Source organism: Molossus molossus, unplaced genomic scaffold (assembly GCF_014108415.1).
Source record: "Molossus molossus isolate mMolMol1 unplaced genomic scaffold, mMolMol1.p scaffold_m16_p_14, whole genome shotgun sequence".
Lineage (NCBI taxonomy): Eukaryota > Metazoa > Chordata > Mammalia > Chiroptera > Molossidae > Molossus > Molossus molossus.
In genome coordinates, this window is record NW_023425349.1 from 58154584 (window position 1) to 58182564 (window position 27981).

The following is a 27981-nucleotide window of genomic DNA, read 5'->3' on the forward strand; positions in this document are numbered from 1 at the left end:
TTCAAATTGAAATGCTTTTATTAGAATACTAATAATTGCAGATAAAAAAACACACAAACATGAAAAAAGAAAGAAAGAAAAAAAAACACTCAAATGCTATTACAGATTAGGCAAATTAGTCAGAGGAAAAAGATTACTGCAGTGTATACAAAATGTAAACATTTGCCCTGGGATTTCTCACAGATGGCACAGTCCATAAGGACTTATTTGGAACAAAAATGTGTCTATCGGGTCTCCAGTTCAGCCTCTACAATGTCTGTGAATTTGCTACACTGAAAGTTAAAGTTCCCATCACGCCCTACATTTTCTATGCAAAAAACAAACAAACTAAAAATGGCTCCCAATCAAGGCAATTTGAACACCAACTGCTACACTGGAGGCAGAGGAACAGCAAATCAGTCTTCCAACAACCAGCTCCCACTCACTACGCTGATTGTGTTTGCATTTACCTTGACAGATTACAAAAATATACACAGTATATAAACCCCTACTTGAGTTTGGGGTGGTCGGTGAAATATTCCTTGCTTATCAAATGCTCCAGAGAGAGGCATCAGTTCAGTCTCTTGAACTCGGGGAGAGAGGACTAAGAAGAGGCCCTCTTCTGTTCAGAAAATGGAGACTCATAAACTTCCATGGGTGGGCAGGTACAGACCAAGTGCTGATCTCCATAGATGTCATCAATCCGGGCAATCGTTGGCCAGAATTTGCTGTCTGGTTTCACAAAGGGCTGTAAGAACAAACGATGAAAATGTTCTGCGATATTCTGAAAGGTTTCTCTTGGGAGAAGAGATTGCAATGATATCCACACACCCTAAGACACCACTAGCCAAACAAGTACTCAAAAGGTATTAGAAGCTAAAAGCTATCCCATCCCCCCAAATCCAACTTTTGACTCTTGTTCCCCCTCATCAAACTGCACAGCATCTCCTCCTTCATATAAGAACCAGAAAAGAAAGAGAAGTTGCACGGGGGCCCATTTCACTGTTGGATGATGGTAGAAATCATTGACTTCACAGGGACTCCTACTTGGTCTTCCTCCACTGTGTGCCCTGCAGATCCCCAGGCCTGAGGTTGACACTCAGACTCTGACTTCAGAGATCTGAAAGCCAACACCTGTGCTCTGCGGACTTCCCTCACCAGGACTCATTTCACAGTGTGTCCACATACAGTGCATATGAGACTATAAGGGTGGGAGCCCCTCTTGGGCATGTGACACTATCCCAGCTGGCACAGTCAGCTCCAGAGGAGAACTTACGAGGGGGAAGGCTGCCACCTCTCTGGAATACGGCCGGTCCCAGTGCGACGATGTGACACAGGTCAGGGAGTGTGGAGACATCTGAGAGACATGGACAAGGAGGAGTCAGAGCAGAACACTGCCTCCTCAATCAGTGAGCTTCGGACGGAAGCCCGTGGACAGAGAAGACTATTGTTTGGTTTCAATTTGGGGGGAGGGGGGAGAGGAAATTTTTTATTGTGAAATATTTCAAATATCTGAAAATCATGGTAATAAGCAATCAACTACCCAACATAAGTCAACATTTTATCAAATCTGCTTAATCTTTTCAAGTAAAAAACATTACAGGCGGTTGAAGCTGCTTGTATTTCCCTCTCCCTCTCATCGTTTGCCCCCCTCCCCAGTGATAACCACTGTCTTGAATTTGGTGTTCACCATTCCTATCATGTTTTTATACTATTGCAGATATTAATTAACAGCATATAGCATAACTTTTAAACCATATATCATCCTATGAGTGTTATTCTCCACTTGTGAAACTCAGTATTATGTTCTTTAAATGTCTATTGCCATTTTTAAAAACAGCCTAAATCTTGAAGCAGCAGTATCCAGAAAAATAAATAAATAAAAACAGTACAAGTGATCATATTGTATTTTTTCATTACCTGTCAAACTCAAACTGAGTAAGGTGCCTGCCTTCTCGACAGCCTCTAGCCCCTGCACTGCACCTTCAGCTGGGCAGTTATGGAACTTTCTGAGCTTCCCTGAGCAGCAGACGTGTTGTCCGGCCTGGAGCCATAACATCACAACCACAGCCTTCACATATTCTCAAGTCATGATACCCCAGCTTAATAATATCTAGACCTAATGAGAAACTTAGGACTCAGAACAGATATGAAATGAACATATTTTAGAAGAGGTGGGGCAATGCCTAACAAATTTTTCTCCAACATAAGCCATAAAATTGTAAAACATTCAGGCCAAGTACCAATCCAGTCGTTCTAAGAGGTAACTTCTCTAATATAAGAACTTATCTTTATCTAGAGTTTGTGAGGTAAATAATCTCACTGGAGTGTACCAGACAGACACCCTGAGTAAGACTTCCTGAACTAAATGGAGCCCTTCAGCCTCTGCTCCCTCTTTAGCTACTAACTGGGTACATGTGGTTTGTAGCTCCCACAACAACCCCAAAACAATTACATAATCAAAGTTAAGACAGAAAATATCTACGTTAGACTTGAGTAACTGCCATGTTAAAGATTTAAACTTCCAAGTAATGAATGCATCACCTTCTCAGAAGAATGGCCTTAATTCTAGGCAAGAATACTATCTTCTGAACAGAGAGTTCAGGGGTTGCTGACACACTGACCCGACAATTTTTCTCCCCTATGGGACATTTTGGATTAAGTACCAGCACCCACACACCTTCAGTGGATTGACCCTGGGGTCGATGCGGCCTTCCTCAATGTCGGCGATTTCCTGCCGGATGCTGATCATGGCATCACAGAACCTATCCAGCTCTGCCTTGTCTTCTGACTCAGTGGGCTCGATCATGAGAGTCCCTGCCACTGGCCAGGACATGGTAGGGGCGTGAAATCCTGTAAGGGAGACCAGGAACATGTGACACCAATTTTGACCTCCCCAGTTTGGAAGAGGCACGCCCTATCTTCTAAGTTATCCCAAGGAAATCATCGGGTCCAGTTACTAATATATGTATTTGGGGATTCCTTTCACCACTGTGGATGAAAGAAAACAGGAAATAACATCTAACAATAGAGGATCAGGTAAGCAAATTTACAAGTTATCCATACAATAAATATCCAACCATCAAAAAGTATGTAAATTTCTATGTTATATATTATTTTATTTTATTTTATTTTATTTTTTATCCTCACCTGGGGACATTTTTCCATTTTTTGTTCAGATAGAGTGGGAGGGAGAGAGAAGAAGAGAGAGAGAGAGAGAAACATCGATGTGAAGGGACACATTGAGTGGCTGCCACCTGCACGACCAACCAGGGCTGAGGACAAACTGCAACCGAGATACGTGCCCTTAGTGGGAACCAAACCCAGGTCTCTCTGTACCGCAGGCTGACGCTCCAACCGCTGAGCCAACCGGCCAGGGCTAAATTTCTATTTTTTAAATTGAATAAACATTCAAAAATATTAAGTGGAAAAAAACAGGCTACATGGCAAAGTATCTTATATATGTGTGTGTATATATATATATATATGTAGTGTAAGGAAAGACACCTTGAAGAATAAATAGTAAAGAATACAAAGGAATAAATACTAAAGAGAAATAGTAAAGTTTTAACAGGGGTTATTGCCAGAAAATGAGACTGGGATTTTTATTTCACTTTGTGTTTTAGAATCTTTCTATATGCTCATGTAGTACAGGCAATTAAGAGAAATTAAAGCATTAAAGCCTATTAAAAGTTAAGTAGAGAGGTAACAGCGGTAAGGAGCCTGGAGTGAGCGTCCCACCCCTGTGACGGGAACCGAGATTTGGGGACTGCGTGGAAAGTCTTCGCCTTTACACTGAATACAGGCTGAAGGGGTCCCTACATTTTCTTAAGTTTTCACATGTAACATGAATCGAAAAGAAACATGGCCAAGAGCGAGATTTCCTGCACAAAGGCCCAAAACAACTTTTGCCATATTTTACACTTTTTCTGTGGAACTTCAAAAGATGAAGAACAGCTCCCAGGTTGATATACCTGTCGGCTCAGTTAGTTCTGGAGCACAGTGGTTCCCAGTTCTGGTGCACCATTACCCGGGCGTTGGAGCATCATGCTATAAGGAATTGTCTCCTCAACATTTTATCACAAAATTTTCAAACATACAGATAAGTTAAAAGGAGTGGACACCCATATACCTTCCACCTAGATTCTACAATGACGCTGTTTGCTTTACCACATATCTACTCATCCATCCACCCTATTTTTGATGCATTTCAAAATATGTTGCTGTCATAGTGCACTTCTCCCTTAAACACTTCAGCATGCAAACCATTAACTAGAATTCAATATCTGGTTCATATATTTTTGTGATAAAATTCACCTACAGTGAAATGCACAAATCATAAATGTACTGTTTTAAAGACTTTTGACAAATGCACAAAACTGTCACCCAAACCAGAAAGGGATTTTTTTTTTTAAAAACTATATTTTTTATTGATTTCTTAAAGAAAAAGAGGAAGGGAGAGAGAGACAGAAACATTGATGCAAGAAAGAAACATCAATCGGCTGCTTCCTGCACGCCCCCCACTGGGGATCGAGCCCACTACCCAGTCATATGCCCTGACCAGGAATCGAACTGGGACCTCTCAGTCCATAGGAGTATGTTCAATCCACTGAGCCACACCGGCTGGACAAGGGATTTTTTTTTTTTAACAAAAAGTTGGTCTCATAAAGTCTGACCTGAATTCTGTGTGAGCAAGTTCAGCCCAACATATTCTGCTGTAGGGTTTCTTTATTAATTTTAGAGAGAGAAGAAGTGAGAGGGAGAGGGAGATAGAAACATCAGTGAGAGAGAACATGGATTGGCCGCCTCCTGCATGCCTCTCATTGGGGATCAGGCCCACAACCTGGGCATGTGCCCTGACCGGGAATCGAACTGGCGACCTCTTGGTGCATGGGTTGACGCTCAACCGCTGAGCCACACTGGCCAGACCTGCTGCAGGGTTTCAATATGTTGTGTCAGAAATACAAATTCCTGGATCTCGACCCTCATTCAGGCAGTCCAAGGGAGGGCTCAGAAATCTGAGTTTAAAAACTCTCTAGGTGATTCTAATCATTAGTTGTGTTTGAAAACCTCTAAAGCATTGAGCCCAACACTTGTCTGCTAAGACTCATCTGTGGGGTGCCTGTTAAATATACAGATGATTAGGCCTTTCCCCTAGAAATTCTGATTCAGTAGGCATGATTAAGATTCAGCATCTGTCCCGGCTGGTATGGCTCACTGGTTTAGTGTTGACCCATGCACCAAGAGGTCACCAGTTCGATTGCTGGTCAGAGCACATGCCCTGGTTGTGGGCCCGATCCCCAGTGGGGAACATGCAAGAGGTGGCCAATCCGTGTTCTCTCTCATAGATTTTTCTCTCTCTCTCTTCCTCTCCCTTCCTCTTTCTCTAAAAATCAATAAAGAAAAAAATATTTTAAAAAGAATTAAAAAAGGGGGCCTGGACCAGAAAGAGAGCTGTAAAAATAAATTTAAAAAGAGCCAGCATCTGTGTTGACATTTCCATTGTTTTTTTTTTCCCTTTACTTAATCATTCATTTATTCATTCATTCTCTCATCACACACACATATATTCTGAGTGCCTACTAAATGCTAGGCTCCTGGACAATTCTGGGCTTAGGGCAAAAGTGGCAATCACTCCATCAAATATCAAAATAATGTCAAGGCTGCAGATAGCAAAGGACTTGGAAATACTGGGTGGTAACTTCAATTATCACCTCCATCCCAGCTCCTTCTCTCTTCCCCCAAATGCTGCTGCAGCCAGATGTGTGATGCCAGGAGACTGAGTTGGGTTATAGGAATAGTCAACAGGAGATTCTGATGAGGCAACTGCAAATCTCATTAATGAAACCATTCTCTGGCTTTCCCATTTATTATCAGTGCAACTTTGCATAATAAGATCATTCATTCAAAAGAGAATGAGTCACACACGTGGGACTCCCATTATGATGCAGTAGTAAACCTACTAAATTATTAAAGTTTTTACTTTCCTTATTAAAAGAACTCTGTCAAATCATCATTAAGGTTCAGATAGGACTCCACATCCTCTGAAAGGCGAAGTTCTCTCCAACTTAGCATTTCTGAGAAGCAAAGGGTCTTTGATATTATTAATAATGTCACTAAGAAAATGAATTTTAATAAGGGCCGTGCTGAATGAACATCCACTGATATACAAAGGGCCCGTGTCTCTTAAAATCCTTCAAAGAAAATTGCCTCACTGCTGTGAAAAACATGTGCCTATTCCTTCATCTCTAGATGCAGCGGAAACAGCTAGGTCGTGCCCGCCATAGTTATAAATATGACTCGGAAATGCCACTCAACTCTAACACGTCTCCAGGTCACTCAGCTTCCCCCATTCCACCACCGTACCTCTTCAGGGTCCTCTCTGTTTCCCAGGAGTCGGACAGAAATAAGAATTTACCAGAAACATGGGCAGAGAGCAACCATCATTTTTGGGGGGATTTTAAGCTTTGTTAACTATACAGACTCTTTTCTTGGAGTCAGAATGCATACGTGAGTATGTTTCAAAGGGCAGTAGAATGTAGCTATAAGGGAGAGTTTTTTCTTTATCACTTTGAAGGTTGCCTAGAACCCTGGCCTCCCCATTTCGCCTGTGGATCGGTTTCCTGTGGAGACTGTGCATTCGGTTTGTGCCTCCAGGAAGTGGCCCACAGCCAGCACAGGCAGCTGCATGAATGTCAAAAGCCCGAGTTCCCCTGCCTACAAGGGATCACTCCCATGAAGCCACTCACCGTAATCCTGAAGCCTCTTGGCCACATCCACAGCCTCAATATTTGCAGACTTTTTGAAGGGTCTTGTATCCAAAATAAATTCATGAGCCACATAACCTGTTTGGGAAAATTGTTTCATTTTAAGATTTGCATTAGCTTGTTGTTTTACTGAAGCAAATGGGCAAATAAATCAGGTTTTTCATGCACATTAAAATGCATGGGCACTTGGTAAGTTTATAGATGGAAACAAAGACTTTCTCTGCTCTATTACAAATAAAAATGTTTAACCTGCCAGTGTATCCGATCCTTAGTGCATAACATACCCACGAGCCAAGAAGCTAACGGGAGGTGAGACTTTGGTGCCAAGGCACTGCTGGAGCGTTCAACAGGGATTTCTGGGGGTGAGGTTGTTTCTAACTCTGAGGACCTACAATCTACTTGCAAGTCATCACAGGCCTGATCCTTCTATACAAAATATTTCTAAAACTAAAGATCCATTGACACCCTTTTCAGCAACATTTCCCCCAACATCAAATAACTGTTTCTTCTCTGTGTATATAAATACACTAGATATGTATCCATAAGCCACACACAAAATTTTATGTTGCTCTTCAAAGGGGCTTTTGAAGTTTCAGTTTCAGACTGAGAATTAGAAACAGAGCCTGTCAAACAGCACACTGCAGTGGCCAGGAGGTGATGAGACCAAAACCTCCATGGGGGTCAGTTCACTTTGTCCTAGCTCACAAACCGATTGCCTCTCTGGGCCAGGCTGCCATCTCCCCAGCAGGAGCTGCTGACCACCCATCCCTCATCAAAACTAAACCACCACGTAAGTCAGCATTTTCATAAACAGAACAACATTCCCAGGAGCTTCCCAAATGCCATGGACCACACAACTGATGAATTTCCTTTGAGGAAAGTATCTAGCATGAGATAAAAATACACTCTTTCTTAACCTGAGCTCCTGATTCTCAGCAAACAATGAATCGACTTACGTTTCCTTGGAGCAGACAACTCCTCAAGCCTGAGAATAGCTCCAGCTATTAGCAGCCCCTGAAGACAGTCTGTGAACTGCTCTACTTTTAATGTAGTGAACACATATGAAAGGATTGGTTTTATTTGGAAACAAAAGTATGAGATCCTGAGGCTCTGAATACACTGTCACTGCACAGTATTTTTAAAACATGCTTTCTGACAATGATGGCAATTGCACTTGTGAGGAGTGTGACTCCAAAGGAGACTGTTGTATTCACAGGGAGGGGAAGAGGTGTCGGTTGAAATGATCGGGGGGAAATCATGATTAAAGTCCTTATTAACTATTAATTCTAAGAATCCTAAATGCCCTATTATGCTACTCCACTTTGGGAGCCCAACCTTTGACCTTTCTGCTCTGAGCCTCTGGCAGCCAACCCAGCATTGTGACAATGACTTAAGGAAAGAGGTCAATGAAGCTCACTGCTCTGGAGGACACTGAGCCGCAGGGGAGGAAGACAGGGACACACGGCACGGAGAGGAGATCTCTTGCTGGTGGGCAGCAAGCAGGATCTCCCAGAGGTTCAGCAAAAGCTTTAAGGGCGCATCCAGCCCAGCCCAGCCCAGCCCAGCCCAGCCCAGCCCAGCATTGCTAATACCAAGACTTCATCTACAGAGGGCCCGCCACAGCCAAGTGGTTTGGGAAGAGCTCCATTTTTAAAATGAGGTTCAGATGTTATTTTCTAAATCCATAGTCTGATGTGCTCAAATGGAAACTGTAGTGGAATTTCAGCATCTCTCTCTCTCTGCTTGAGCCCTGAAAGGGGTGAAATTTAAACTTGGTGGCTTTTGGAGGCCAGATCCCAAGATGCTCATCTCTGTTTACAGTTTTTAAGGAGAAAAGATATACAAACCTGCTATGGTATATGGTGAGTCAGCGCAATCTGAAGTAGAAATTGTATAAACTGACCAGTGCAAGTTTTAATTTTCACTGAGTAGGTGTTTGTGCTGGGTCTAACCATGACTAGAACTGAGAGTTTAAATAGACAGCAAGTCAAAGGAGCAATGAGAGGAGGCAGCGGGATGATGGAAAAGCAAATTAAAAGTGGCTTGGCCCAAGCTCACAAAGTTAATGATCTTCCAAGGCTACAGAACATGCTACAGAAGGAGACGACTTCTCAAAACCCTCCTTGAGAGCAGGGGCCGGACCTCACTTATCCCTAAGCCGCAGAGTGACTACCTAGAAATACATGGAGCTCACCAGCTGACCAGATAGCTTGAGTGGGGAATCAATGCTCAGTCAAGCTTTTTAGTTGCAACCCAGGGACCACAACTAACAGACTCAAAACTCCTGATGGGCTCCCTGGGAATGAGGTGGGGTAGGCAGGGCCCCTGGCCTCAGGAGGGGTCTCTTCCCAGCCAGGGATGTGAGGGCCAGTTCTGAGGCCAATGTCCGCCCATAAAGGCCACTGGGAAAACTATTCAGGGACGAGAGTTTCCAAGCAGAGTTAGGTTTGTCCAAGGTCAAAACAGGACAGGCATTTAAGGCTTTAAAACATAAATAAAACATTGGGATATGAACAAAGTCATCTGTTCCGCCAAAACGAACATCATTTAGATCAAAAAGTGAGCTTAGCCTCCCACAAGAATAGACACCTTTGAATTTTTAAAGTTCTCCTTTAAAAAGGTTTCATTTTGCCCTGGCCGGTTTGCCTCAGTGGTTAGAGCATCGGCCTGCGGACCAAGGGGTCACGGATTCGACTCCTGGTCAAGGGCACGCACGGGAGGCAACCAGTCGATGTGTTTCTCACATTGATGTTTCTTTCTCCTTCCCTCCCTTCATTCTATCTAGAAAATCAATGGGAAAATATCCTCAGGTAGGGATTTAAAAAATAAATAAAAAGGTTTCAATTGTACCTGAGGTGATTCCTTTCTTCCCACATCCTAGCAGAATAAATACTGCAGCTCCCCATTCCAGTGTGTGTCTGCCACTTCCTTGCTTCACAAAACCATAAGCCTCAAACGTTTAGCTGGTCTTTTCAAATCTCTCAAAGAAATGGTTCATAATGGGAAGCCTGGAGTTCATTAAAAGTATTGCTTCATAGTCATGGGTAATTCTGAAGTCTTATTTTGAGCTAGTAAATAGGATTAAGATGAATAACGGTCTTCGAATATTGCCGTTACACATTTTGGAATACAATGTTTAAAAACATTCCTATTTGGGGCCCTTGGGAGGTGCGGTGATAATTCTTTTCTAGGCCCTAAAATATGAAGCCTTAACTTGTATAATGAATGTGTTTACCAGACCAAACATGAGACAATTTTTGGTTTCATGAACTTTGGGACAGGGTAATAAGGTCTGTAATCACCAGTCTTTTTCTGCTTGGGATGAGAAATAGGATTCATTATTTAATTCTGGGGTAAACTGTCAAAACAGATGAAAATTGTATCTGTCTTTTTGTGCTGCAAATCCCCTAGGACTGGGACTGTCTCTGCCCAAAGCAGTCACTTGAATGCTAAGCACATGGCAGGCACCTGAACACTTGTTCCTTTCCTCTCTCCAGGAGGGCTGCTCACTCCCACAGTCCAGAGCACACCACTCCTGCTTTCAAAACAAAACGACACACCACGCTGCTCTGCACGTCACTGATACTAAACATCACTGAGTTGTGAGTTATACATTTTAAGTGGGTGGTGTGTGTGGTATGTGAATTCTCTGTCAATGAAGATGTCAAATAAAGTTAATCATTGTTCAATATAAAAAAAATTAAAAATAGGCCCTGGCCAGTTTGGCTCAGCGGTTAGAGCGTCCGCCTGCAGTCCGGAGAGACCCGGGTTCGGTTCCCGCTAAGGGCATGTACCTCGGTTGCAGTTTGTCCCCGGCCCTGGTTGATCATACGGGTGGCAGCCACTCGATGTGTCCCTTCACATCGATGTTTCCCTCTCTCTCTCTTCCTCTCTCTCCCTCCCACTCTGTCTGTACAAAAATGGAAAAATGTCCTCGGGTGAGGATAAAAAAAAAAAAAAATTAAAAATAGGAAAAAATAAATAAATCTGGATGAATTCAAGCAAAAATATTATTTTTCAGTCATCAAATTGGCAAAGACATTTTGGTTTTGGTTTGCGTTGCTTTTTCATGCTCACTAGGCCCTGGTGGGATGGTCCCTCTCATCTGCTAACAGTGTGGGATAAATTGGTCTGAAGTTTCTAGGGGGACAACTAGGCCATATGTATCAAGAGCTTGAATGAATTCATATCCTCTGAGATAATAATGTCTCTTCTATGACTCTAACCTAAGGAAATATTCAGAGATTTTTTAAAAATCTAAGTGATGCAAACAACTCAGGGGGGTACCCTACAGAGTTGCTTGAATCATGGTAACCTACACTCACACAATAGAATGATACAGCCACTTTCAAAGAGCATTTAATGGCATGGGGAAATGATCGCAATATAAGATAACATTAAAAAAACAGGATACAAACTGTGTTTATAATATGATCTCCATGGTCTAAAACTAAGATGGGAAGGAATACAGCAACATATGAATCGCAGTTGTGTCTGCTGGAGGGAACCATGGATCCTTCCCATTGTCTTCCTCATCCTTTTATATTTTCCAGATTTTCCATGTTGAGGATCTTATATATTATTATATAACCAGACAAAACAAATATTGAAGCTATTCCTGAAGGCCAACACACAAGCAGGATGCATCACAGTGCAGGAGCTGTATTTCAATTAATTAATAGCTCTAGTAGCTTCTTTAATGTCCACTTCAGAAGCATTTCATTGTGTTGCTTAGAGACATATAGCCCACAACTTTCCTTCCTACTCTGGGGAGCATTCCTACTGAGAGCTTCTGGTCATTTGATTCTTTTATATTTTCAAACTCTGGAACCACCCCCTTTGGGTACATATTTATAAGGCAAGACCAGCCTTTAAATGAAAAATGACACCTACAGCCTTTAGATGTAGATGTACACTCCTCCTGGGCCAGAGAAACCCAAAGCCAGAGAGAGGCCTCGTTCCTGGGGCCCAAGGTCTGCGCTGCTGCCTACCGCCCTCCGCTCCCAGCCACTCTGCTCCTTCCTGCTCTGGGCTTCTGAGTCCACGCACAGTGTCTACCTGGCACCGTCCCCTCCCATCACCTCCAGGTGACTCTGTTCCCCGCCTATTATTCTCTCTATTGAAGCTTCGCTCTCCCCTCTTCACTACCTTTTCCCTGGAAACTTAAAATCATGCCGTTTGCTTATTTAAAAACAAAACAAAACTGCATCCTATTGCAGCAGCTCCCATTCACCTTCACTGCCAAACTCCCCCAAACCATGAGTGCTTCCCATCTCTTCCCAACCTCCGTCCACTCCTCAGCCTTTCCACCTGGCATCGGCCTCACCATTTTGCCCTAGCTGCTTTCACAGGTGACCCAAGGCTTCCTAAGCGCGAAAGGCAAGGGTGCCTTTGCAGACGCCTAAGGTAAGACGGGCGCTCTGCGCCTTCAGCCTGGCTCTCCCGCTGGAAGCACGCGGCATCTGTTCGTTGATGGTGCGTGCTGTGCCAGGCAGGGTGCCAGGTACGCGAGCTCCAGAGGGGCAGCAGGCAGGCCCCACCCTGCAGGAGTTTGGGGTCCGTGGCAGAGCCAGACAATAGTTCAGTGGGAGAAATCCTCAGTGCGGAGGGAGCCCAGAGGCGGAAGTAGTTCTGTGCCCCAGGGAAAGGGAGGCTCCAGGGAGGAGATGGAGCCAGAATAGAGGCAGGAAGGAGAAGAAGGGGGTTTCTGCGGAGAGGCACAGTGACGAATGGGGTGGGGGGAGCCCTGCAGCTACCTCAGGAATGGAGTCCCCCCTCACGGGCTGGGGTCCTTTTGCATCCCTCTTAGTGTAGCCACCTGCTTGAGGAGTTTTGCTCTGGTTTTTCAATACTTTCTTGCGCCCCACCACTTCCAAGACTCTGCTCTCAGATGCTGTGTCCTCGGCATGTCTAGGTGACTCCATCCCCTACCCTCACTGCCAAAGGGACTTTGTTCCTGTCTATTATTCCCTGTATTGCATGCCTAAGTGGCTTACCTAAAATCTCTCTTCACATTCAACTGATCAACAACAAAGTGTCACTGATTCTACTTCCAATAGCATGTTCGTCCCATGCCATGGTCTTAAAGATTTCAACATTCTCCTAATTCTGTCATTCCTCCCTCAAAAACCTTTTTGGCTCAGAGGTCAAGTCCAGAGCCTTCAAAGACCTTCAAGGCCCCATGTTGCCTCTCCAACCTCATCCTTACCTGCTCCCTCCCCTCCTCTCCCACCCTTCAACCCACTGAACCCTCCCCCCACCCGGACCACTCCTTTGTCCTTGGCTTCTCCTGCATCTCCGTTTACTTGGGCGCTGCTACCTTTCCTTCCAGGCTCACTCAAATGGCTCCTCCCAGAAGGCTGTCCCAAATATTCCATCCCGCCTCTGCCCAATCTGAATTTCTCCACTCTTTGGGGGCATTCCCATACTTTGTGAGGTAAGGAGTTAGTGGCGTTTATGTATACATCTCAGTGATGTAGGCTCCTTGTTGGCCTGGACTATGTAGACTAACTTCATTGCAGAGCCTTGCAAATGCTGATATCCCTGAACTGTTCACCACACTGAAGTGATGTCCAATAACTCTATACTTTTCTCTGGTATATGCTAAGAAACACAAGTTTTCCTCCTACTTCAGAAAACCACATCAACTAGGTCAAGCTTGGTTTGGCCAAGAAAAAAACAAAAGTGATGGTAGATTCAAGTTAATACTTGCCTCTTGCACCTCGGAAAAGAACTCTGTAGTGTTTTTCTAATCGCTTGGCCATGTAGTTGGCATTTAATATAGCAATTTCCGTGGCTTGTTTTAGGCCCTTTCCTCCCATCATCTGCAACAGAGGGGGAAAGAGCCATCAATCAAGGAACAGGTAAACCCAATGGGCACAAAGACTCCCCCAGAGAAATCCCCCCACAAAGGAAGTCAGCCCACCATCACTATACAATACAGATGAGTGGAAAACCCTAACAAGGTCATCTGTCAGTCCTCTCTAAGCCTGAAACAATTTTTGCTTTTCTCCTTGGAACAGTAATTTTACATTTCTTATTGTAGTAACAAAGCCTACCGTGGGGCAAAATTGACTGCTTACTACTGTGTTATCTAAAAAGGCAAAAGAATTGTTTTACTTATTTAGGGGAGTTTTGTTTACTATGAATTTGAGATGTCTTGATAATTGCCAAGAATCCCATGGGATCTTGGCCAAATTTCTTACTGAATCAATTTTGTGTGGTTTATCTTCCAACTGTCCACAGTAAAGGCCATTTGTGTTTAAAAGCTGCCAGGTTCAGTCATATCCTTTTCTGATGGTTCATAAGCCCCTGTGATTATATGGGGTGAACATCATCACCAGCAAAGAGTTAAAGTCAAGACTGCACAATTTTTGTTGCCTACTTTCTTCCCAGAATACACAATCGAGGCTTGATATGCATTAAATACATAACTAATGTAAAGCACATGAGAGAGCATCAGATAAAACAACAAGGGCACCAACATCCAAAGTAAGGACAAGCCACATTTTTCCAGGCTGGTCACAGAAGGGTACCTAGAATAAGAGTTAGAACTTGAGTGAAAATTTTAAATCAGGTAGAATTTGGATAGACAAGAAAGGGGAAGACACTCCAGGTGAGAAGAATGGCAAAAACCACGGTATAGAAGGGAAGGCGCATGGATGCAGTCTGGGAGTTACTGTAGAGCCTGGTGAGGTGTGACTACCTCTTATAAGTCTCAAACTTTTGCTAAGGACTTGGACTTGGTTCAGCCACTGGCTCTCAACTTGTGTGTCAGAGTTACTGAGCAGCGTGATGGTCCAAGCCCTACCCCACCTATGCTGACTTAGATTCTCTCTGGAACCTAGGCACGTGCATTTTGGAAGAATCCCCTAAGGTTTCTATGTAGGCTAGTGAGGCCCAGTGGTGATTGCAAAGGGAAGCAAGGAGTGAATTTGGGGCCCTTAGAGGGCAGTCCTGTAGGGAGTGTTCAAGACTGAAGCAGGGAGAGAAAAGATCATTCTAGAGTCCTGGTGATAATTAACAACAGCCTGAAATAAAAAGAGGGGCCAAAGTCAAAGGGGTAGCTTAAACTCTATTTTATTTATTTCACTTTTAAACTGAGGCTCTGTCTGGTGTTCCTGGCATATGGCCAAATCAGCCTAAGGCATTTATTTTCTATACGTGGGAAATCATCTCCAATCCAAACAGGTCTGTAACAAATAACTGAGGTTTACAGGACCTTGGGGCCAAAAGGAAGCTAGGAATTAGATTGTTTGCAAAGAAACAGACCTTTATTATGATTGTGTTTGTTGTTCCTATTTGCAAAACAACTCGAGGATCATTTTAAAAAGCAGGTTTTAGTCTCTGAGGTACAAAATTGTTGTTCTAGTTTCCCAGAAAGTTTTCCTGAAGAATCATAAATGCCACACTGTTCAAGAATAACAGCCAGCCCCAGAGAGCCGTCCGGCACGATTTGCATAGCTGAGTTTGGGGTTTTCTTTCACCAGAAGCCACCCTTCCTTTAAAGAGGGGAGCCAATGTGGAAAGGCTGCTCTAATTAGCAGCTGAACAAATGCTCCTATCCGATGCACAGTCTTGTCAGCCCAGGAGGTGGGCAGGACGGTTTGAACAAGAGCTGTATAAACTCTGGCGCGAGTGTTTTTTTGAGAAACACAAAGGAAGGAAGCCTGTTTTCTGACAGTCTAATTACCCCCGAGAGTGCAGTTCTACCAGCCATAAAGGGCAAAGAGCTTTGGGAAACCACCACATAAGCAAATTTCTGCTACTTTTCATCTTATCCTCCAGGCTTCCAAGAAATATAAAGTGCAGTGAGATGTATTCCTAGAATTTATCCCAGGATCTCAACCAAGTGTAATACTTAGTATGCACACTGTTTTTCACTTGCAAGAGGCCATGCAAATCCTACAGGAAACCAGATGACGTGGCCAGAACATCCACATGACTCACAGAACTTAACTCTGTCTGGAAAAATGTATCTGGCGTGTTAATTTCTCTGATGTTAAACCCGCTATGAGAACCCAGAGGAAATAGCATAATGAAGATGAGATGAAATGAATTTTAGCTGATCGCTGTAGGAAGGTTTCCTCCACCCAGAGTCATCAGCAGTCTTCACTAACCACATCTCAGATCATGGATTTTTTTTTTCTTTTCTTTTCAAGTTAAGAAGGAAGTCTGCAATGTGTAGTTCCCCACCTACACATCACATCCCCCACCCACCTAACACACATTCACAGGCCTCACCTTAATATAAGCCCATGAAATGGGCAGGATAGAACTGGAGCCCCACGGGGCTGCGCTGACAGTACCCACGGGCTGGGCATCCTCATCGGGCTTTACGGAAATGATAGGATGATTGGGAAGAAAGGGAGCAAGATGCTTCTTCCTGCAGTTTTAAAGCACAAATTTATAAGATGTAAAAAGATCCACTACAACCAGACAGGTAAGTGCTGGGCCCTCTCAGGAAACTGTTGATATCAGAGGAACTGTGACAGTGGAAGGGACCTGACATCTGTTAAGAGGCAGATGTTCAGGAAGTGTCCCTTCCTTCCTTCTTCACTGGAAGCACAGCTCACCAGCCACCAGGGTCCCAGGGGCCAACCCAAGAACTGTGGCCGAGGATTTGACAGAGGCAGGCAGCCTGGACCAACACGCAGAGCCCTGGGCTCACCAGGATGTAGGGACATCCCAGCCCCACACCCTACACTCTGTCCAGAGGCACCTAAGGGATGCAGAAGGGTGCTGCTGAGAAGAAGCCCATGGGGCTACACATCAGAGGCATGTGAACGCCATTCACCCCACCTTCCCCACAGTTGAGGCCCTGGGCCTCTTCCACTTACAATAAATAACCATCATCAAAAAAGAAAGCAGAAGACAGGGAGCAGGATCCCAGCAATCCTGAAGACTGGCCCCTTTGGCACACTTTGGAGTACTGAAGCCAGAATGTGGCTGCTTAGCCTTATTTTCATAAGATGATTCGATTTCACAGTGTAAAAAGATGTAACAGCTACAAGATATTCCTTTGGTCTTGTTCTGACTTCATCTATTTTTAGGAACAATGTTGGTTTCCTCCTTACTTATCTCAGATGTAATAAGAATTCAGGCTACAGTGTTCAACACCTTACGTCCAATTCATTTGTGGAGAGCTGGGAGAGGAACATTCAAGTTCTGCTGTCTTAGCAAATTTCAATTTATAACAGTGTTATCAATACATTAGATCCTCAGACCTTATTCATCTCATAGCTGAAAGTTTGTACCATTTTACCAACCTCGCCCTACTCCCCCACCCTACCCCACCCTGCCCCATAGCTCCTGGCAGCCACTTTTCTGCTGAGTTCTTCTTGTTGTTGTTAGAGAATTCACTTTCAATGTAACCACCAGCTGATTTTAAAGAGAAAGAACGAAAAAAAAAATTTGCTTGAAAGTCTGAGTCTGAAAAGCACTTCTAGGTGCTAATATTCCAGTTCTGACCCATAATACTCCAGTAAAGCTCCTTCTTCATTGCTCTGTTAATAAACGTGCCCTGTCTGTGCATGAACAGGAGCTTAGTGTGGCCAAACACTGTGGTTAATAAAAGCTAATTATGGTCTTCTTTGGACACACCCTAAAGGCATCCTGTCACTGCTTCTGACCCAGCCTCTAGAAGCACACTGCATAGGAGGGTAACCTCGACACTTGAAAATCTCAGTGGGAATAATAGCGAGTTTTGGGGTCATTCTTTTCTTTTCGGTCTCCACAGTCATGCTGAACCCAGCGGCCCAGAACTCACACTCCGATGGGCCCCATGCCAGGGCCGCCTCCTCCATGAGGAATGCAGAAGGTCTTGTGAAGATTTAGGTGCGAGACATCAGACCCAAAGTCTCCAGGACGACAGATTCCCACCTACCACAAAGGGAAAGCAAAAAGCAAAAGTCAAGAACTTGAAAGGTGGTCTGGAGAGGCAGCCACTGTTTGCTGCAGCCCCTCCCTCAGAGGAAAGGCAGGCAGAGCAGCTCACAGACACATCCTCAGTGCCGGCTGAGTTCTGCAGGCAAAGCCTGGCATTCCATAGGCAGTGTGGCTTGTGGTTTCTGTGGAAACAGCAACTGACCATTTAGCCTAAGTTAGATTCTAAAATACAGAGTTGAATATATAGTCAATTCCTAATTATCCACCCCCAAAGCAAAGAAAGAACGTGTCTCAGCACAAGAAAAGTTAGTGCTCTTTGCTACTGAAACAGGCAACTTTCACCCCAGCAGTTCTACTTCCCCGTACATGGTCAGCTTTGGGTATCATGCACTTTACCGAAGGGCTTTTGGGCACCCTGATTGAAGGGGCTGGAGGACTGCCCAAGAGGATGCTATGCCAGGGAGAAAAAGGGAGGCTGTCAGTTTTCCTGAAACCATCCTGATGCCAATGACAACATTCAACGGACATCCCTGCCACTTTGGCTTAGGGCTGACTTCAAATATGGCAAAGATAAAAAATGCATTTCTGCTAGAGAAGCAATAGACAATCCCTGGATTGTACTTACAAAGGGAATCAGATGGAAGCAAAGAAAAGCAGAATGAGTCTGAAATAGTAAAACGAACAATGAGAAATAAGTTAGGAAGACTCTGAGAGATACTAGCATTGCTTGGCTCCAGTGGCCCCATCCAGCATTTCCTGAGGTGCACATGACACAGGCCCCCCTCCCTTCCCGAGGTGGTCAGGGTCTGCCTTTCAGGAACAGAACTAATTCAGTTGTTCCACACTGATGAAGCTGAAGCCATGTCAATGGTTGTCCAAGGCCATGGCAGATCAACATTCACCGGTGGCCAGAACTTGGGTCAGAGTGCCCTCAGGAAGGCAGTCAGGTGAACTTCTTGCCTCTAGCACCCCCAGAGGGCTCACACCCCCTGACAAGCTAAAGGTGTTCAGCTCATTCCCTGGGTCCTTTCAATCATTTTGCCTCCTCCCCAGCATCCCCTATCACCTCATCTAGGATCTGTAATCTCAGTAAAATTGAGGGACTTTGAAATTGGCAATAAAGTCAGCCTCAGTTCTGAATTCAGTGCCATGCTTTTTTTTTTTTTTATCCTCACCAGAGTACACTTTTTTTTTTTGTATTTATCTTCAGATAGAGTGGGAGGAAGAGAAGGAGGAAGTGAGAGAGAGAAACTTCGACATGAGACACATCGAGTGGTTACCACCCACATGACCCCAACGGGCCGGGTACAAACTGCAACCGAGGCACGTGCCCTTAGCGGGAACCAAACCCAGGACTCTGTGGTCCACAGGCTGAAGCTCTAACCACTGAGCCAAACCGGCCAGGGCTGAACTCAGTGCCATGCTTTAAAACAACAGTCAAAAAGTAAAAAAAAAAAAAAAAAAAAAAATGTTTTTTCACTTAATAGTTTTCTCAGGGAGCTCATCTCATGTTGCCCACCTGAGCGTTCATATTTGCCCCGTCTAGGTAGACCTGGCCTCCGTGTTGGTGAATCAGGTCACACACGTCGCTGATGTTCTCTTCAAACACTCCGTTGGTGGATGGATACGTAATCATGATTGCTGCCAGGTTCTCCTTGTGTTTGTCCACCTGTGGGATAGAAAAGGGCAGAAGGAGACAAAGGAGGAAACATTTCTTTCTTGCTCATACCCTTGCTTTTTATTTTAAAGGATTCAGAAAGATGACATCTTTTCATTGCTGAAATTGTCTAGAGGTGTGATGATAACAATTGAAGATCCACAGCCATTAATTACTCCATTCCTCATTCCAAAGAAATAACAAGATCCCTCAGGCTAGGTCTCTATGATCAAGACCAAAAACACTGTTCAGAAGCTTTTGAGATATTTTGGGCTCAACTGTCTAAAATGGTTTTTATTTGGTTCAAGTCATCTCAGTAATCATTTCAGATCTTTTTGGTTCCAGACATGTCTATTCTCGCAGTTAATCTCTCTCTGCTCATCTTGCTGTATCCACCCTCCCTTTCTCTCTCATTCTGTTGAAATTTGAATTCCCACAAGGAGTATTCCTGCTCTGACAAAAAAAAAAAGTCTCCCTCATTTTTCCTTTTGACAGAAGGCAAGCATATATAACAAACAAGCATTTTTAAAAGTTCCTGTTTTTCTAGCCAGCAAATCAGAGCAGGCTTGTGTGAAAACAAAAAGAAAAACCCAACATTTTAAGGTCATAACCTATATTAGAGAGACTTAATAATTACTGACCCACAATATTTGTTGATAAAAACTTTGTGGAGTGATGGAAGAGAGGAGGTAAATGAGAGAGATGAGCAATGCTATGTATTTTCAGCTTCCCTTTGAAATGTTACTTGAAGTTCCCAGACTCCATGCCTAATAACCCTGACAAAATCACATTGCTATTCAACTGATTTCCTTCCCTCTTAAGATGCAGCCTCCAGTCCACCAGTGGAAAGCAGATACGGTTGCTAGGCAACCTCTTCCTGGAGGTTGGGAGGTTGGGAGTGGGGGTTGGTGTTTCAGGAAGGAGGGTGGAATGCTGCCGGAAATTCAGCAGGTAATGGCTGGGATGGTCACAGACAATTTCAAAATCTACATTTCTGTTTTAATTCCCAACACAAAGATTGAGAAAAACTGTGACTGCCAGTTTGATTATTAATGGAGGAAGGAGGGGTATGTTCGACAGGACTAGGCAGGTCCTGCAAAGAGTACCCTTACTACCACCATGAATAATTCATTTAGTTTCTTACTCATGCATAAATTAGAGAATAGGATTTCAATTTAAAGAACCTTCTCCCTGTTGGTGAAGGAAGTAGACTATGGTCAGCTTTATTCTGGACCAAAAATGTAACTGTTGCCTTTTATTGTTCTTATGGAAACAGTTAGGTTTTCTGATTTCACGCCGTTTTAACCAGACCCATTCACAGTAGGAGTTGCAATCTTTTAATTAGAAGGTAAAAGAAGATAACGTTAATATAAACCATCCAGTCCCCGATCCCCACCACCTCTTCCCAACCCAGACCTCTCCCATCTGTGAAGTAGAGGACGGGTACCATGGCCTTGAGGTGAGCTGTGTCGATATTTCCGTATTTATCCACCTCTACAGGCTGAATCTTCATGCCTGCCATGTGGGCACTTGCGGGATTGGTTCCATGAGCTGATTTCGGAATGAGGCAAACCTTAGGAATGGAATGAAAGGAAGGAAGGAAGGAGAAAAAAGAATCACCAGGCTCTTCATAATGACAGAAAAGCCCTACAACATGCTTACTTCACAAGTTAAATAGGCACCACATCCTTTATTTAAACTGACTGCTAGTGCCTTAAAATCTGCTACAATTTTATTGTTACTATATTGCAAAACAATGTCCAAAAGAGGAGTTTCCCTTTGGATGTCCACATAATGTTTCCTAAGTACTCTCATCCCTATCCCAACGCACCAAAAATAGACCTGGGCTTATTCTAACCTTGTCTCAGTTATAATAGGCAGACCCCATCTTACAGATTGGAAGTTCAACTCGAGGACTCAAATGCCCACATCAGTGTCCATGCTCTGCTTGGCTCTGCTGAGGTCCAGGAGACATGATAAGGGTAGACAGAATTCCAAAGCTTCCCAGTGTCATCATGTATTGGTTGTTTATGCAGTGCAACAAATAGTCCCCATGAGAATCATAGACTAAGCACAAAATCTAGTCAGCCTCTGCCCTGTGCTCACATGACTTGTTCCCTGACAACACTGCCACACATACAAATCAATGTCTGGAACCCACGGGTGCTGGAGGAACTCAGAATAAGGAAAGTGGGGGTCACTTCAGGTTAAAGAGATGAAGAGAAAGTGTGTCAAGACCTAGAGCTTAAAGATGTATTGAATTCTTTTTTTTTTTTTATCCTCACCCGAGGACATTTTTTTTGGATATTTTGTTCAAATAGAGTGGGAGGGGGAGAGAGAGAGAGAGAGAGAAACATCGACGTGAAAGGGACACATCGAGTGGCTGCCACCGGCACAACCCAACCAGGGCCGGGGACAAACTGCAACTGAGGTACGTGCCCTTAGCGGGAACTGAACCTGGGTCTCTCGGGACCGCAGGCCAACGCTCTAACCGCTGAGCCAAACCGGCCAGGGCTGTATTGAATTCATATGGAAAGTGGATGGTAAGTGCATTGTTAGAATCCTCAGACTTAAATCATTTTCATTTCTTCTCTCCAGATCACGTGAACACAGGCAAAAACATGTTCTGGTAGCTCAGACAATGCCCCACTACAGGAAAAGTGCATTACAGACTTTTCCTAAAAGAATACAATAAAAAGATGCAGCAACAAGCACCCTGAAAATAATCCGCCTGGTTTTTTGTTTTTGTTTTTAATCCCAGAATCAATACTGCTACTGCTTGAAGAGAAATGGACACATGTCCATATAGAATGGGCTTACAAAAGGAAAACTTAGCTTACAGCTGTTTCCTCAAAAACAGCAAAGTCGCCTACTTAGTAGAAATGCATTTGTACAAAAAGAGAATCGTCACCAGAGGCACACATAAAATTACTTTGTCAGTCTTCTGCTGACAGCAAGTTTGTGCCTCTTTTGAATGGCTCCTCGCCTCACGCTGGTTATGCTGTGTTGTCCTCAAATCCTTTTTCTTGTTTAAAGGACTCCCATTTGTATTGAATTTTCTTTAATTTCTTAGGACCAAAGCTACAGTCACTTGTCCTTTCTCACAAGGTATTTTTATTTCTACCAAAGAATCTTTGGATAAAAGAATCCCCAGGGGCAGAACATTGATCAAGGAAGGGAAAAGTGAATCTTTTTTAAACGAATATAAAATATTTGTTAAAAGTCCTAAGTGAAGAATTCCTACCGGGAAAGTTCTGCTGAAACAAAAACATCCAAGCTAAAAATGTCAACCACCTTGTGGTACACTGAATAATGGGCCTCCAAAAAGATGTCCACATCCTAATCCCCAGAACTGATGACTGTTCCCTCCTGTGGCAAAAGGGACTTTGCTGATGTGATTAAGAGTCTTGAGGTGAGAGATTAAGGATCTTAAGATGGAATCTTGAAATCTGAATTTAAGATTGGGCTCCAAATGTATTCACAAGTGTTCTCATCAGAGGGAGGTGGAGAGAGATGTGATGACTGCACAGAGGTTGGAGTGATGGCAGGAAGGGGCCGTGAGCCATGAAATGCAGGAGGCCTCTAGACATCGGGAACGAGGCAAAGAAACAGATTCTCTCCTGGATCCTTCAGAACCAGCCCTGCCAACTGGCCTTAGCCAAGTGAAACCAATTTCAGACTTTTGGCCTCCATTCACTGTAAGAAAATAAATTTGTGTTATTTTAAGCCACTAATTTTGTAGTAATTTGTTACAGCAGTCACTGAAAACGAATACACATTCTGATGTAAGAAACAGTGGAAAGGAAAGGTCTCGGTGGTTGTGTCAACGATTCTTTCCTAAGTTGCTGTTAGACATTTCTGGTTTTCTACATGGATTTAGGAAACTCATTCATTTTTTAATGTTAATTTTTCCCCACTTTAGAATTGTGTTACGAGGGACATGGAAACAACGGGACCCAGATTTGATAGGTTAGTTCACCCAAAACGAATCCACTTTGGTACATTTATGCCCATTTAGAAATGCTGGCCCTGGCCGGTTTGGCTCAGCGGTTAGAGCGTCGGCCTGTGGTCCAGAGAGACCCGTGTTTGGTTCCCGCTAAGGGCACATACCTCGGTTGCAGTTTGTCCCTGGCCCTGGTTGGTCGTGTGGGTGGCAGCTACTCGATGTGTCCCTTTCACGTCGATGTTTCTCGCTCGCTCTCTCTCTCTCTCCCTCCCACTCTATCTGAACAAAAAAAAAATGGAAAATGTCCTTGGGTGAGGATTTAAAAAAAATAAAAAATAAATAAAAATAAAATTAAAAAAAAGAAAACCTGTTGACATTTAAAAAAAAAAAAAGTGCTGCTGTTTCCCAATGTGTCTGGCATAGACCCAACATAGCTCATCCTTGAAGGATTCAGGAGGAACGTCCTTTGCAAGAGAAACCAATTTCTCACTGCTGGTAAACACTGAATAACCAAAGGCCACTACTCTGCCTCGGGCAATTAGGAAGAGAAAAACACACAGGTTTTCGGGAGGTGGTTTTTTGTTTCATTTTGGTCACTGTTTTCCCTTTGTACAGGAAATTCAGTCTTTGATTAGCAAACCTGACTAGCAAATTCAGTTATTACAAAGTGCTTAGGACAGCGCCTGGCACACGGTGATTGCGATATAAGAATTTGGTAAATAAATTTGCATTCTCCCAAATTAAACTGGTAAATCAAGAACTTGGTCGTTGCATTTTAGGAACTCCTGAAATTTAACCTAACGGCAAAGTGAAAATAACTTTCAAAAACAGCTTGAAACCTGGGTGGTCCTGTAGTGATTCCCCCAAACTTCTCATCTTACTGGATTCCATTACTCTATTGTGCAGGGGCCGCGGTCTCTCAATTCTCTGATGCAAAGAAGTCATTTCCTTCTCCTCTAACTAAAAAAGTCGCCTTTAGTTAAAATCTTTAATCTGAAGAGGATGCCAACATTTCCAAACTTAGGAGTTCTGTATTTCTGCAAACTCGGTGACTAGGTGGCCCCCCCTGCCTCTTCCTCCCTTTCCGACAATGTGGAGAAGCGCCCGTCACGACACCTCAGTGATGGCAGTATGGACAATGGTGCCGAAGAAACATCACACGAGGGGATGGAGAGAGAAGACAGGGATGGAAAACACAAAGAGAGGGAAAAGGAGCCAAAAAGAATCTGTGAGTCACAGAGAACTCAGCTCAGGCCCAATCAAAAGGTCTCTCGTCCTTTCTCTTTGATCTTCCCAGTTTGGTCCCCAGCTCCGGAGCATTCACAGAGACTCTGGCTGTGGGCTGGAGAACTGGGAACCAGGGAGGGGTGGGAAGCATCACAGAGCGATGGGACCTGGATTTTTAGCTGGCTCTTTGTCCTTAGCTCTTTAGCGTCCTTCCGTGAGCGGAGTGGGGTCAGGGAGGCAAGCAACACAGAGATGCCACACAGGATGAACAGATCCCTTCCCAGGATCCCCAGACACCTCGTGGTTAAAGAGCAGAATGATGAGGGGCTCTGCGGGCTATGCAGTCCATGAAGGCCCAGGAGGAGAAACAGAAGAGGAAACTTTATTGTCAGTCATCTGTTATCCTTTCGCTGGACAACTGGAGCCGCAACATTCCTTTCTGAATCGATGACAGTGCTGAGACTCTGCGGTCCACAAACAATGAGACAGTTCTAAACTACCCCTTCCTTAGAAAGCTAAAGAATTCAAAACCGCGAGAACACTCCAGTGAAAACAAACCGAGCTGGAATGTCAGAGACTGTGTCTCTGGACCGGCACACACAGTGCCGTGCACGTAGCCAGTATTCAATAATTCATTCAATTAGTGAATGTCCTGGTTTTCAAAGGTCTTTGAAAATCTATTCTATTCCCCAACCAGGTCAAAGGTTTGGGAAAACACACCTGTGGAATTAGAATGAATAAGCAAGGGAACAAGAGCGAAAATATTCTTTTGCTCCCCCCTTTCTGAAAGGAAAGTGAAACGGTTTTTTGATTCTCTCCTTGTGAAGTCCAGGCAACCAGCCATAAACAATCCCAGTTTTAATAAAACCAACAACAGACAAAGATCGGGCCACCACCTATCACGCCCCACTTGCTTAGGCAGCCAGAACCACCGCAGCACCCTTTGCTCTAACCCTCCTGGGATGGGCAGACTCTTCTGTCCTGCTCTTGACTCCTCACTGCTCCTCTAAGAACCCCGCCTCTGAACCCCGGGGACGCTCCAGCTGAGCCCTGGACATCACCAAAATGAAGGCCCCAGAACACAGACCTCCTTCAGCCACAATTCGAAGCCTGTGTCAGATCAACAGCTAAAGGCACTGCCCCTGGGGATTAGGAGTCTCATCAATCCCATAGTACATGCTGGTCCCCACAAGGGCCCCCAAGAACAGTTTGGACCCTGGCACTAGACTCTTATACCCAAAGCAGACGATAAAGCAGAACCATGAACTCTGTTCCACGTCTTCCTTTGTTGCTTAGAGCTGACAGCCACTTAACAGAGCATTTATTAACTCTATATCTTTTGAGCATACATATGATCAAAACTGCACTTAGGCATAGCAGGGGTTACAGAAGAAAGCTCAGCCTCTGCCCTTTGTCCAGGCCTGGGGCCAGGGCTGAGCCAAGGACAGGAGGCTTGGAATAGCAACATTCCTGCCCCTTACTCCCTTTGCTCCCTCAGGAGAGCAGTTTCACTGGCTTTCACTGATGGGGTTTGAGCAAAAGCCTTTTATCTCCAAATGTTCTCCCTCAAAATGGTCCAGTGAAGTGTCTTGGAGGCAAGAATCGTGTGGCCAGTCCACAGAAATTTGTTTCTTGATTCTACATTCCCGCAACTGCTTCCAGGAAGGCTTGGAGGGAGTGTCCTACAGAACAAAAGGGACCCGGGGAGCTACACCTGCTGCCACCCAGTGGTGAGCAGGCACCACCTGTCCATACTCACCGTTCTGTGTCTCTCTCCTTTCCCTTCTAAGTAAGCTCGGATAGTGGCCAGCCCGGCATATTCCCCCTGCGCTCCACTGCAAAGACAAGAAGAGAAGGATCAGGGCTTTGAGCCTTTTTGCTTTCAATTATTCATTCAGTATTCATGGGGCACAGGCCATGTGCTCACCAACGTGACACAAAGTCACTCCCGGACAGCATGGGAGCGCACGGTGGAGCTCTGCGTGAACCCACAGGACTGGAAGAGCACCCGGTCTGTGCTCTCAAGCTCACCCACTCCCACTCAGAGGTGGGCCTGGGGACCCTCACTCTGAACCATGAACCTAAAAAATCTTTTTTATCACAGAAAATTTCAAAATTATACAAAAATAGAGAAAATAATATAAGGAACTGCCATGTAAAGTGGAAGCATGAAGTGGCGAGGGACAACTATGTATAAATAAAGAATCCTACTTCACGGAAATTCATTTATTGTGGTAGAGTCTGGAACTGATTAACCGCGATAAACGAGGGCCGACTGTACCTATAACCCAGCTTTAACAGTTATTATTAGATTATGGTCAATCTTTTTTTTTAATATATTTTTTTTATTGATTTTAGAGGAAGGAAGAGGGAGAGTGAGAGAGAAGCATCGATAGGACATCGATAGGCCGCCTCCTGCACACCCCACACTGGGGATCAAGCCCATAACCCAGGCATGTGCCCTGACCAGGAATCAAATTGGCGACCTCTTGGTGCATGGGTTTACGCTCAGCCTCGGAACGACACCGGCCAGGCTGGTCAGTCTTGTTTCCAACTATATCCCTCACTAACCCTCCTCACTCTGAACTAGATTATTTTGAAACAACACTCAATCATATCATATCATTATCATTTTATCAATTCACATTTCAATTTGTATCTCTCAAGATAAGAATTATCACGCCTAAAACCACAAACAGTGATTTCTTTCTTTTTTTTTTTGGTTAATCCTCACCCAAGGATATTTTTCCATTAATTTTTAGATAGAGTAGAAGGGAGGGAGAGAGAGACATGATGTGAGAGAGACACATTGATTGGTTGCCTCCCCCACAACTTCAGCTGGGGCTGGGGAATGAACCTGCAACCCAGGTACATGCCCATGACCAGGAATCAAACTTGAGACCCTTGCCCTGGCCGGTTTGGCTCAGCAGTTAGAGCGTAGGCCTGCGGTCCAGAGAGATCCCAGTTCGGTTCCCGCTAAGGGCATGTACTTCGGTTGCAGTTTGTCCCCGGCCCTGGTTGGTCATGAGGGTGGCAGCCACTCGATGTGTCCCTTTCACATCGATGTTTCTCTCTCTCTCCCTCCCACTCTACCTGAACAAAAAATGTCCTCAGGTGAGGATAAAAAAAAAAACAAACAAACTTGAGACCCTTCAGTCCACAGATCCACCTAAGCACTGAACCAAACACAACAATTTCTTAATATCATCAAATACTTAGTCAATGATCAGATTGCCCCAAAGGAACCATGCACTTTGAATGTGGCAGCATTCCCGCCCCTCTCAGGGTGGCTTTCCCACAAGCGCAGAGCTGCTAGGGGCCGGCCACGCCCAACAAAACAGTCCTTAAAGGCACCACTTTTAGAACACAGGTAATGACTAATATCTCAGTGAGCAACGCTGAGTCAATCATAAACTGTTACTTAATGTTCTCCGTACACTCTGCAGGAAGGAAAGGGAAGTGAGTAATAGGTTTTTAAGTCCCATTCAAAATACATACTTCCTCCATTTTGCAAAACG

The 27981-nt window shown here is 44.2% G+C and overlaps 1 protein-coding gene across 2 annotated transcripts in view; it reads right to left on the bottom strand.

Moving 5' to 3' along the window:
* Positions 1–27981, bottom strand: part of GLDC (glycine decarboxylase) — a 99227-nt gene continuing 71246 nt past the window's right edge. The window contains exons 16-26 of one of the 2 annotated variants that reach the window (XM_036261515.1): positions 26223–26298; positions 20738–20863; positions 19153–19302; positions 18259–18297; positions 17515–17627; positions 15990–16131; positions 13459–13570; positions 6729–6824; positions 2660–2832; positions 1256–1336; positions 57–727 (exon numbers count right to left, since the gene is read on the bottom strand). In XM_036261515.1, coding sequence (XP_036117408.1) covers positions 584–727; positions 1256–1336; positions 2660–2832; positions 6729–6824; positions 13459–13570; positions 15990–16131; positions 17515–17627; positions 18259–18297; positions 19153–19302; positions 20738–20863; positions 26223–26298 — 1252 coding nt within the window. In that variant the 3' untranslated portion in view covers positions 57–583. Of the gene's footprint in view, positions 728–1255; positions 1337–2659; positions 2833–6728; positions 6825–13458; positions 13571–15989; positions 16132–17514; positions 17628–18258; positions 18298–19152; positions 19303–20737; positions 20864–26222; positions 26299–27981 lie in introns of both variants that reach the window. The other variant, XM_036261516.1, reaches the window with a different exon arrangement.